The following is a 12,348-nucleotide window of genomic DNA, read 5'->3' as shown; positions in this document are numbered from 1 at the left end:
TGGAAAAATGATGTGTGTAACTGAAGGCAGTTAGAGTCAACTGCTGGCAGGGCACTAAGCCACAGACTGACAGGTCTGGAAGAACCGGTTTCGGAGGGAGAGGCTGCTACTTGTTGAGCTGTTAGGCATGACACTGAGTCAAGCAAGTACTGGTAAGTCCACCGGGGCCCTTTTTCCTTCCCAGCACTGGGGGGGGGGGGGGGGGGAGTGAACTGAGATAACAGGACAACGCAGATGATTTGTGAGGGTTGGGAAAGGTTTACTGCACGTCCAGGGCTTCACATTTCGTTCGAAAATGTCAGGCGCAGTCACATACGCTCTGTGCTCCGAAATGAACGGCACCTGGACGGAGTCGTGTTCCAGGGACAATTTGAGTGCAGGTATGACACATTTACTTCACAGGTGTCTGCGTCAAACGGCTTGGGTTGCTGAGACATGTAAACAAAGACACATGAATCAGTTGGCACGGCGTGAGTAAGTGATGATGAAGCACCCTTTCTCAACACACTGGGTTCCTCGGTACTGTCCCTGTTCATCTTCTCACACACCATATAGGAACTCTTCTGCTATTGCAAAACACCAAGATACGGTCTCTGTAGATTGCACAGGTATGAGGTTGTCGTTATGTAAACACTGGATCTAAATATCCATTGGGTTACATCATTCGAGAGGCTCGTTCTGAAAAAAAACGAAGAAGAGGAAGTGAAAAAAAGAAATGGCCAACAAAGAGAGCTGCTTGTCTCGTCGCCTACACGGGTACAGTTTGTTACACAGAGTGAAAAACACAAAAGTGGTCATTTTGCTTCAGTGCCCTCTTCCTATCACACGGAGGGTTTTGTGATCTCTTGATTCACCGAGCCACAGTGCTTGTTTGTGTAGCTAAGTTACAGCACATAATGATGCCCACTGTTACTTTTAGTCTGGGGGGGGGTTTTGTTTATAATTGGGAAAATCTTCAAACACATGACTTGCCCTTTATCCACCAAAATAATTAATTAATTAAATACAGCTGAAGGAGGGAGGAAGGCTGCAGTGTCGTACATGTGGACGCCCCTGTTCGTCTCTCTGTGAGTGTCCATGTGCGCATTATCAAAACTGTTCAATAATGGAATAAATAACAAGTTTCTTTTTTTAAGAACAGGGTTGATTTTTTATTATTTTTTGCTATAACTTTAAAACAGTTTTACACATATTTCAAAATGCATGTCATACCCATTTCCTAAGTTCTACATGATAAAAAAAAAACCATTTAGAAAAGTTTAACACATCATAAAAAGATAAGCCAGACACCAAAATTAAACCATTATGTACATATCCCATTAAATTACAACATAAATTAAAAATATTTACATTCAGGGGTAATATAACAGACAGAATTCTCAGTTTGCAGTTCATTTTCTAATTAAAACACTTTCAGAAGGGCAATATATACACTTTGCATACACAGGCACACTCACATCATGTAACACATACACTCTCGCTGAAAGGAATACAATTTCGATTAAACTGAATGATTGTGGTTGAATACAGTTAACATCAACAGGGACTTGTTTGTATTGAGGGTAAAGATGATCTAATATGGTAGAGTAGTCAAAAGGAAATGGGTCCCTAAGGACAGCTCTAAAAGTAAAAGAAGAGGAGAATAATTTCTAAGCCTTTGGTGTCAACCCACAATAATGATTCAACAAGAACACTGAAAGGCTTCTATTGCAAATTGTCTTTAAGGTTTGTGGTTTCTGGGAAGCACAGACAAAATAACACACTTTCATATTCTGACGCACAGTATGTAAGAATCTCCTCCCATGGACAAATACAATAACACTGAACCCATTGAAGTCATTATGAAAAGTCTAAGCAAAAAAGTAAATAAAATGGATGCTCCTCTCTCCCATAACAAGTGTCCTTTGGTAGTCCAATGGGAACCCTGCACCGCAGAAGAGACACAGGAAATCACCGGATTTGCCTCCAGACAGACGAAGAAGAAAAAAAGGCTGTGAGGAATTCACAGCCACAGCAACTCATCTTGAAATGATGTCCTCTGGGGAGAAAAACAACGTCTGTTTTCTGTCCTGTTACTATGTCAACAGAGTCCAGGGCCTGTGGCTGGAGAAACCTACTGTATGGCACCAAGGTAGGTTGACCTTGCACTGAAACCAGCCAATGGGGACGACAAGCCTTTGAAGACTGTACTTTTAGAAAGCGCATGGGTAGTTGTAATTTGTACGTTCAAGTGTGGAGCAACATAAAAATAAAATCTAAGTTCAGTACTTGATGACCAATTTCAACAACTAGATAGGAATCCAGAAGAGGCATAGGGTTAGAGGGTCTCTACAGTCTTTTCGAAGGGTGGAAGGAGGGGAGAGGAGGGGGGGCGGACGCGGGGGGGGGGGGGGGGGCGTTGGGTCCTTATTTCCTGTGCTTCTCCATTTTGTCGGCTTTGCTTCCGCTGTCGGACGAGCCCTGCGTGTCGCTGCCGGAGCTCAGGTACATCTTGTCCACCTGCTTGAGGGCCTCGTTCAGGTAGTTCTGGAGGGAGGTCATGGCAGCGCAGATGGCAGGCGAGCCGAAGCCGTGAGTGATGAGGCTGAAGTGGGTCAGGCAGCCCTGGATGCCCTGGTCCAGGATGGGCGCTGGCCGGGAGTTCCCCAGAGGAGAGCGGTCCTGGGTCAGCAGGTCTGTGAACTCCTTACAGATCTGCCTGAGGAAAAACACGTTGCGATTGATTATTTGTTTTGGAACACCAGACAAGTGAAGAAGGATTTATGACATCGCTGAACCCTCACAATATTGGAATTAAATAAGTACCACACGTAATTCTGATGATTCTAAACACAAGCCTGTTCCTGTAACTAGCCGAGACACTTACTTGGCGGCGAGGAGCATGTTCTTGCGAGAGTTGGCCTCATTGCGTTCTACGTGCGGTCTGCCTAGGTACTCAGCGATGGCTTTCGCTGGAAACTCCGTCTCGCAAACATACCCAAAATCCCTGGCCAAGTGAACAGCTTCGCCTGGGGGGGGGGGGGGGGGGGAGAAATGAAGAAATTATGTGAATCTGTCATACAAAAACTACACTCCAAAAAGGTACAGAAACCCAGATCGAAGAATCCCATCCAGACAGCCACTGGGTGAACAGAGAAGTTGACTAACGTTCATAATCAGCTGAGCCCAGACTCTTTGCTCGAGGGTGGAAGAGCCAGCGAGATGAACATATCCCATCTCCAGGCTACTCCTCTGCATGGTCATAATGGGCTTATCTGGCTAAATGCAACCATGTAGCCTGTGGCACCGACAGAGCCACTTATTGATAGACACGCACATCACTTTAGGACACAGCTATTCAGAAGCGCTGGCTTTAAGGTCATTCTCTCCTCTTGGCAACACGTACACGTGATAACAAGCCTTAATTCAGCTTTGAAGGTCTCTAAATAACACAAGCCCCGAGTCATTCCCCAGCACAGAACCATCAGCCCATTTATAGCGATTCGGCTTCAGAAGAAAAATATATATTCCACAAAGCCTGAGGCGGTTCGATGTGATTCGAAGTAAAACTATGGTCCCTGCTATGCATCATTGTCTAGTTGAGACTGATGGGAGTCTGAATTGAGGAAAGTTGAGGTGTACTCACTGTCTGAATAAATAGATGAGTAGACATCTGGCAAGATAACTTAATGGAAAACTGTGTGTGTCATTGGGTGTGGTCATTGTTCTAGCTGTCTTAGACGCCATACACAAGTCCATCGTTTTATTTCTCCTTTGGTTGTGAGTGTCACAACTATAATATGGAGTTAGGATGCATAGATATGTCTTTCGGGCTTTTCTGCAACGTTCCAGGTCTTGGACCAGATGGTAGCTGACCTGAAAATGTCTCACTGGAAGTCATGGTAGATAATGTCAACACTGCCTTGATGGTTAAAGGCAGAAGGAAAAGAAAATGCCCGGATTCAAACACACGCTACGTCACGTGAGTCCTTTAAAACGGATATTCCACCGATATTAAAATCATATGGGTGACCAAAATAACCCAGAACCAAGGGATATAACACAAAGTCTAGTTGTATCTAGTGTTAGACAGGCAGCAACCTACCTTCAACTAGTGCAGTTAGCAGGGTGACATTAGCTGCCTTCCTTCTCCCGGCAGGCAGGTTGAGACCAATCTTGTCCAGCTTTTCTCTCAAAGACCGGCCACCATTTTTTGACTTGGCCCTGCAAAAGAGACAGAACCGGATATTCAGCTTTGTGATAATTGCTTGAACTAATTGCTGCCAGCTACAGAGGGGACCGGCCTGAAGGGAAGGCTTAGGAGGAATTCATGGCATTCGCAGTGAGAGAGTGGCATACTTTATCCTCTGTGTTGGTACATTTTGTTCTTAGGAGTACAGATCAGAAGTGAGAGGTTGTCTTCTTCAACCTTCCGATCATTAGTTAGACATAATCTGTCCAGTTCCCATCTCTTTTCAGAGCCCATAGGAGGGAGGGACTTGTTCAGCGCGTTCATCCTTGAAAGAGGACTCATCACATACTTTTGAAAACACATAAATCAAAAGGAGAAGAGACTTTGAAATCCATCCTGACCTAAAAAAACACACAAATAATGCTTCGTCCTGAGAACATTGCCGGGAAATCACATGCATACATACACACTCGCACACAAACAGTCAAATTCCCCACTTGCTGTAGCCGAGTCAGTTTTACGCATGACTGGCGGGCAGGCTTCACTCTCTTCGTGGCGGGTGAGAGAGACAGCATCTTTGGGGAGGCGAGTGTGTATGCCCCCCTCTTCTTCCCTCTCACTCCCTCCCTCCCTTTTCTCACTACCCCCCCCCCCCTATCGCTCCATGACCTACTTAAGGGTATCTCAGATTGAGTGTTAGTGTGTGTGTGTCTGTGTGTGTGTGTGTGTGTTTGTATGTGTGTGCGTTAGCATGAACGTGTGTGTGAGCGGGGACACATGGGAAGTTTCGAAACATGCATTCCTTGCACAAAACACAGCATTTCTGGTTTCGGGGTCTATCCCCCTACTCCCTTAGCAGACTGCTTGCTGACATATGGGCCACAAGGTCAACTGCTCAGCGACAATTAAAAACAGCTCTCCGACCCCCCGACACATGCAGACGCACATACAGTACGCCCAATGTAGCTGTCACACTCAAGTGCTAACTGCATGAACACAGCCTAACCCCAAAGCGAGGGGACGGAAACTGCAGAGCAAACATAGGTTGTCACGAGCCTTCCACACCAGAGCAGTGGCTGAAGAAAAGCCTGAGTGGCGTTTAGTGTCCTCGCTCGGCTTCCTTTCAGACAGCACACGTCCAACTACTGTCGAGATAAGCTCCGGACCTCTTTCCCTTTCGACTCTTGAACATAAACCACGTGCGAGTTGGATATTGTATCAGTATCCCTGTGGCTACGGCGCTGAGTAAATCTGCCGGCAGCTGTGGAATACCAGAAGTGCTGCTAATAATTGAAATGTTTGTTTTTTTGCCTGGTATCATTGACAGCATCGAGGGGCTGAACCGCACCAGGTTAAGTTACATCCGTATCGCGGGGGGTGCAAGTATAAGCGAGCTCTCGTCTTAATCTGTGTATGGAGGTTGAACTCTGACCTGCGTAGGACTCCACCCAGCAGGGAGGCGTTGAGGCACTCTGGAGGGGAAAGGCGTCTCTGCACCTCTGCCACGGTGACCTTGTACTTGGAGGTGGAGCTGAGGAGAGAGAGGCGGCCAGGCACGGAGCAGAACACCTCCGTGGGGTTGGACACCATCCCCAGCAGGGACTCCTTCTGGAAGGGAAGGCCCAGCATGTTCCCCTTAGGGAGGGAGACAGGACCTGGAGGGGGAACAAAGAAAATAAAAGATTAAAGACAGAAGAGGTTGCAAAGAGAAATGGAGTTGAATAGCCTGGTTGACTATGTTCATTAAGGTTGGAGATATTGAGGGCTCGCAGCTTTGGTACATAATTATAAGACATTGACCCCCCCCACTCTTTTATACCACAGTCTTACAACAACTTTCTTTCTTAACCGCCTTGTGTTTTTTCCTTAAGTTCCAATACACACTACTTGTGTTCCCTTGTACTGATGAATGTTCCCAAGAGGCTGGCCCCTTTTCAAGGCCCAACATGCACATTAAAATGTTGAGTTGCTGGTCAGAAGAAGCCAGGAAATGTGGAACATGACCACCTTAGGTCAAGCTGAAAGGCCCTCCATCCTGCCATCCACAGAGGGCTTGCAGAGACATCACCTAAACTCAACTGATCGACAGTTACATCATCCCTTTCCAGACAGACAGACCCTGGATTTACAGAGCAGATGACTAAATGTACCTGAACAGAGAGTCTAGAAACATTTGGTGAACAGATTCAGTCTAAAAAGGGGATATTGTGGGTCACAAATCACAAAGCACTGACAACGCCAGTCAGACAAACACATAGCACACTACATATAGCTACCTTCATCCTCACCCGCAAGTATGCCCCCCTCATAATAAGTCCTCTGTAAGCGATCAAGGTTCCTGCCACCTCGCAGTCCTAATACTGAGACAAAAATCACAGAGGAGGAACAGGGGTGATTCAGGGCTCATCTGAGTCTAGGCAGCTGAGAGACACATTCCATGGTTTACTAGCATACACTCACCGCCTGGCTTTGAGCCTGACAACAACATAATGAGCCTTTACACATTACCATAACAATGACTATGGTTGTGAACAAACAGTTTGCTCCTTCAAACTATGGATCAAATGTTCGCATGCTTAAAATAGACATTTCTGTACTAATTGGGGATAAACATTCCAAATGTATCTATGCTAAGACAATTTTGTTATGAATCAAAGATGGCTTCCAAGGATGACAAATAAGTAGCAATTTTATATTTAGGCAAAAAATGATCCAAGATATGAGTCCTTTTGACATTGCATCATAATTAATTCTCATTATATCTAAGAATCTCGTGCATAGGCTTTATTTGACATTTTAAAAGTTGTGAAGCAAATCAGCATGTGAGCATAAGAATACAGTCTAGCTTTGAGTCAAAAAAATATTCGTGAAAACCAGAATAATAATCCAGAATAATCCTCCTTCAAAACATTTCAAGTCTCAACAAAATGCAGAATTGTCCTTCACATGCAAGCTAATGCCACACCCCAACCAAAGCTGGTTTTGCAAAAAAGTCATAGAGTGTCTAAAAGAAACTGTTCTGTTGCATAAAGACGTTGGGAGTACCAGCTGAGCCCCTAAAGACTGGCCAAAGCTTCCCATCAATGGCCAATTTCTAAGATTGCTTGACTTCTATATGGTGTCTTGTCAGCCAACCTGACATTTAGAAACGTTGTTTTTTTTTTACCCACTGAGTCAATAGACTATTGAAGCAAGACAGGATCAGACAAGGCTTGGTTAAGTGCACCTCATGAAAAAATCTAAAAACAAGCTTCTCCTTACCGCTTTCATAAACGCTGAAACTTGTCAATGAATTAACAAATAATTGAAAAAGCATTAAAGCCCCCTAGCAATGTTTGCAACTTGTCCTTTCTGCCATATGATTGTTGGGCCTGCTTATACATGTCAGTGCCACACTTTAAATTTAGATCTATGTATTTTAACATGCTGCAGTCAAGACCTTTACAATTTTACATACATTTTTACATTTGATTAATTTATCAGACGGTTTCATTCAAAGTGACATACAAATAATGCGTATCAAAATATAGCAGAATATCAAGGCTCAGAAGTGTATTGAAATTATCGAAAATATACAAAGTAACCAACCTTTTTTGATGACTGTCTGATCAGCCATTATAATACTGTGATCATCTCCATGCTGGGGAAAAAAAACAAGACAAAGCGGTGCAGCAGTGAGATGTATACTAATTAATACATTTGTAATTTGAGGTATTTTATGTATTTGAGCTATAGCATTTGAGCTTCTGTGTTTAAATACACATATAAAGTGCAATTGGCCCTGTTCATTATACTACGTTATGTCTAATTTGTATTTAAAAGCCAGTAAACTTCTTGAGATTACTCACTTGAACATCATCGAGACCGTGACCCATTTCGTGCATTCCTAAATTATCACCAATGACTGAAGACTCGATGCTGTGAACATGAGGTGGTAGAAGTTCTGGACGGCGGAAGCCTTCCCTTCTGACGCCCGATGAGCCGCCGTCCAACCCCAAAATCTGACTCGCCAGTCCACTTCGAGCATGAGGCCCCAGTCCATCTTGACCCTGCCTGCCAGGCCATGACTGCTGCTGGTTTGACGACGGGGACTGGTGTATGGAGTTAATATTGAAAGGGTCGCTAAGGTGGGAGTAGGGATCACCTGACTGAGGGTATGACATGGGCTGGTAGGGTGGTGGGAAATAGGGGGGCTGGAAGTCCGAACTGGCAGAGTGGGATAGGGATGGAGACGGGCTGTAAAGGTGTTGGCTCACCGCAGGCAGGTGAGGTAACCTGGGGTTCCCATTGCTACTGCCATCGTGCCTTTCCTGGTGACAAAACAGACATTGGAGTTTAGAAAGGCATGCTAGAATTTGTCAATATGGCCATAATTGGTTTCTTGCCGAAATAAATGTTCATAGGTGTCATGCCATAACAGAAATACCACATAATCCACAATAAACAGGTCTTGAACATGTGTGAGACATACAACACTGAATATGATAGGCTAAGGTAACTACTGCCAGCAATACAACTGCCGGCAATACCTCGGGAATCAGACTTTCGGGTTAACTGGGACTCATCCAAGATTGGAACACAATTTAAACTCGAATGTCTTAAGTAGAAATTTAATTATAGCGTATAATTTAAATCATATATGGTAAACTAATGTTTCCATTACTACTTGGAAGGAAGTTTACATTTTTTGAAATCGTATCATTTAAGCCGCAACTTTCCTGTGAACCCCGAAAGTCCCTATTGTAAAGCGTCACTTTAAATTAATAAAATATGACCATTCTTTTAAAATTATGCTTGGTATGATTATTTTAACACTATTAATAGGCTAGTAGTAGGCTAGTAGGTTAGTAGTAGGCTATTTTATTATGTTATTGAACAGTGTCTAATTTGAAGGTTGCGTACACGATACTATTTAAGCCGTTTTACAAACTCTGAGAGGTAGGCCTAAATACAACAACCCAAAAATAAACCTACTCCCGAAAATGTTGAAAGTTTGAGTCATCCAACTCGTTCGTTTCCTGAACTATTGACGCTTTCATAGATTAATAAAGTAGGCTAAACTAGGCAACTATGAAAAATTGCTCGCTAATACAACAGTCTACATGATTTGAAAAAATATTGTTGGTCCGCATAGGAGTCCCGTTAAATCTATTTTGAGTGAAGAAATGTGTGCATATTAAAATTTGATCAACGCAACATCTGATGCTGTCAAAACTCACCTCGCAGTCATCTTCGTACTTCACGTTATCTGCTAGCTTCCACAACATTTCTGTTTCTGATACAAAACCGATCAGTATAAGAAAGCTCTCGACCAAGTAGTCTACTGTCGCAATTTAATCCAGATAGGAAAGAAATAAATGCTTCCTTAAAAAGCAGTTTCTCGAACCAAACGATGGTAGTTTGAAGAGAGCACTGACGTTTAGAGGTGGATTCGGGCGGCTGTCAACGTCTAGGTCTAAACAGCAACTAGGGAAAAACAGTTTTTTTTGGCAATATCCCTTCTCATTCAGCCCAGCGCAGAAGTGTTATGGAAATTGGAAGAAGCGTTCAATAAAAAGAAACTCGACTCCCTCTTATGGTCAAAGTAGTGATGTTCAGTCCACTGATGTAGTAATGTTCAGTTCTAAACGTGTAGCCCTCCTTCAAATATGTGTGGCCCTACTATATTTGCATAGCCACTTTCAGTGGGCGTTAACATAACTGTGATGTCACGGTAAGAGTCAAACTTTGCCGATTGGTTATTGTTAGAATGAGGGACCAATATATGTTTTTAACCAATTGTTCGATAGTCTTGTAGACCAATGGGCGTTTGTTTTAATTATAATTGTAACAATAATAACATAACAATAATTTAGTTATGTTGATAATGATACAAAATAGACACCAAAATAACGAAGATAATAGCCTATTAACACCTAGGACTATAATAACAATGATATCATAAAATTATGGGTTGATGGCACAATTAGGTACTACAAACAATTTTGCCTAATAATAATGATAATAGCTAAGCTAATTGGTCATTCTTATAGTATTGGGCCTTTTGTTATCATTACAATAAAGGGTCTATGTTTAAGGATTGCAATTTGCCTAACACCGTTCATCATAAAGAAAACCAAGCTATTATCACTGCATCGAAATGTTCTTTTTCATTCATAAAATGAAACATATACGTAGCCTATGTTATCATTAGGCCTATATTTCTTTATGCGTATCTAGCCATCTTATAAACAGCATATGCATCATAATTAATCAGATTTTAATCATGATTCCTTAGCTTCTGAAAAAAAAATCAACATGATTTTGAGATATAGGCCTATTTGTGGTTCAGAGTTGAGTGCTTAAGCCTTAAGGCTCAACGTATCTCTTTTTAAAACCTCTTAAATCTCCCCAAAAATCGCACTCTTCATTAACATTTTTGGTGTGGCTACAATAGGCAGATCGCTCTTTGAAAGGCTTTATATTTCCCATTGTTATTCCTTTTTTGCTTTTTTACGGTGTTGTTTGTGATAGGCCTAGTTTACTGGGCCCCATTTTCCACATGATTAAATAAGGAAATATTGATCTTTATTAGGCTATGTCATATCCTGTTTGATTCTATTACAGAAACATTTGCCATCTAAATAAAAATGTGACGGTCTATATGGTCAACATTCATGCTGTGGGAATGAATGTAAGGTTTGATGCCTGTTGCGTGAACGTGGCGATCGGCTCTGGGAACATAACGACTGGGGGAGAAGCAGTTCAACCGTGTGGGACGCACCGGATTAACGCAGCGTGTGCTTAGTGGCTGGCGTGTTGTGATATGAACCAGAAATTAATGCTCACTAATTAAGTTATCTTTACGTTGCTATGTTGCACAGTAGGCTAAACAAGGTTAGACACGCAAGACCGACAGTTATTGCAGTTTTGAATGTGTTGTTGTGCATAGGCTATCCCTGAGCCAGTTCTTTCCAATAATTATTCGTTTAGGCCTAAGTGAAAGAGTGTGACATGTTTCAATCAAGTAATAAATTTAACCTAAACCTGTTTGCGCTACCTTCGTATAAAATTGGGTTCGGCAATCAAATATGCTACAAAACAATCAGGCAATAAACAATTTGTTTAGCTTGAGCAATTAACGTGGATCCTTTTTGTAATTTACGCCCAGCTGCTCTGTCGACACTGTAATTTGAACAATGGTGTAGCCTACAGAGGGCCTATAATTATGGACAGCTACTAGGCTTTAATGTATTTAAATTTCATCATAGCCTATTACAAAAACTACTCAAAATGTTGCAGTTTGATATTTTGAACCCTGTGGGGGAACATCGCATTTAATTGAAGGCATAGGCCTATCAAACTATAGCCTAACTAACGTTGTGAAAAGCTAGACCTTCCAAAAATGTGGCTATTCTGGGAATGAGTAGAAAATGCTAAACCAGCAACAGCCTATAATGTCAAAACATATAGGCTATAGGTATCTATAACTAAACAATAAACATTAGCCTATTATCCTATAGGGTACGTGTCTTTAAACAGAATTTCTTGCATATTCGTTTTACAGACAGTGCTCATTGCGCTTGTAAGATGTTATTGACCTTCTTTACATAGGCTATAGCCTAATTTAGTAAGTGTCTATTGCCGTTTCATGTTCCAAGGCCTACATGTCAAATAATCTAACGAATATTTTTGTAATAGGCTATGTCAATAATAGTTGCTAAAGCCTAGAGCTAATTGCTAATAATTTGTTGATGGAAAGGTTAACATAGCCTACCCGCCAATCCAGCCTCTCCAGTAAAGACATCAGAAAGACTCTGGCAGTAATTCCAGTGCAAAGGATTCGAAAGAGTGAATTCACAAGTGCTCTACAAAACCGACTACTCACCTGAAGGCCCTGAACTGCGCATGCGGTCTCGTATACACCTGCGCGATTACCTCCCTATAGTTATGTGATTGGAGCAGACATCCTCACTCTCTCTCTCTTTCTGTCGCTACAAGGCATATCCTATTTCATCTGGAAAATCTAAGATGATATGTGTGATGATGACGTCATAAAATAATTCTAGGATTTCGCTGTGTATTTTCTTAATGATTGGCCAATCAATTTAGGTTTATGATTATGGGTTAAAAATTATAAGGCCAACTGAAACAATGGTGTGTTCGAGTAGGCCAACTCAAACACAATCACAGGTTTC

At 42.3% G+C, this 12,348-nt stretch overlaps 1 protein-coding gene across 5 annotated transcripts; it reads right to left on the bottom strand.

Annotated features, from left to right (window-relative positions):
- Nucleotides 1-1,122: 1,122 nt before the first annotated feature.
- tfap2c (transcription factor AP-2 gamma (activating enhancer binding protein 2 gamma)) lies at nucleotides 1,123-12,074 on the bottom strand. 5 transcript variants are annotated; one of them, XM_062460058.1, is made up of 8 exons: nucleotides 11,928-12,074; nucleotides 8,020-8,481; nucleotides 7,760-7,811; nucleotides 6,448-6,531; nucleotides 5,604-5,826; nucleotides 4,085-4,203; nucleotides 2,867-3,008; nucleotides 1,123-2,698 (listed from the first exon to the last, which is right to left on the bottom strand). In XM_062460058.1, the coding sequence occupies exons 1-8, from the start codon at nucleotides 11,955-11,957 to the stop codon at nucleotides 2,407-2,409; spliced, it is 1,404 nt and encodes a 467-aa protein (XP_062316042.1). In that variant the 5' UTR covers nucleotides 11,958-12,074; the 3' UTR covers nucleotides 1,123-2,406. The 5 variants fall into 5 exon arrangements, with proteins under 5 accessions (XP_062316042.1, XP_062316020.1, XP_062316031.1 ...); XM_062460036.1 differs by lacking the exon at nucleotides 11,928-12,074 and adding an exon at nucleotides 9,391-9,805; XM_062460047.1 differs by lacking the exon at nucleotides 11,928-12,074 and adding an exon at nucleotides 9,391-9,805 and having other exon boundaries at nucleotides 6,460-6,531.
- Nucleotides 12,075-12,348: the final 274 nt, after the last annotated feature.

The sequence above is a fragment of the Osmerus eperlanus genome, chromosome 1 (genome assembly GCF_963692335.1).
Source record: "Osmerus eperlanus chromosome 1, fOsmEpe2.1, whole genome shotgun sequence".
In the NCBI taxonomy this organism is placed as follows: Eukaryota; Metazoa; Chordata; class Actinopteri; order Osmeriformes; family Osmeridae; genus Osmerus; species Osmerus eperlanus.
The sequence above is the reverse complement of the archived record's forward strand: the minus strand, read 5'-3'. Positions and strand labels throughout refer to the sequence as shown.

Bases quoted from the DNA above. Each gene is read 5' to 3' on its own strand.
- tfap2c (XM_062460036.1), bottom strand. From the start codon at position 9,438: ATGTTGTGGAAGCTAGCAGATAACGTGAAGTACGAAGATGACTGCGAG. The intron at 5,827-6,447 runs GTAGCTATATGT...TTCCCCCTCCAG, and splicing joins ACTTGCGGGTGAGGATGAAG to GTCCTGTCTCCCTCCCTAAG. The intron at 4,204-5,603 runs GTCAGAGTTCAA...TCTCTTTTGCAG, and splicing joins CTGGGTGGAGTCCTACGCAG to GGCCAAGTCAAAAAATGGTG.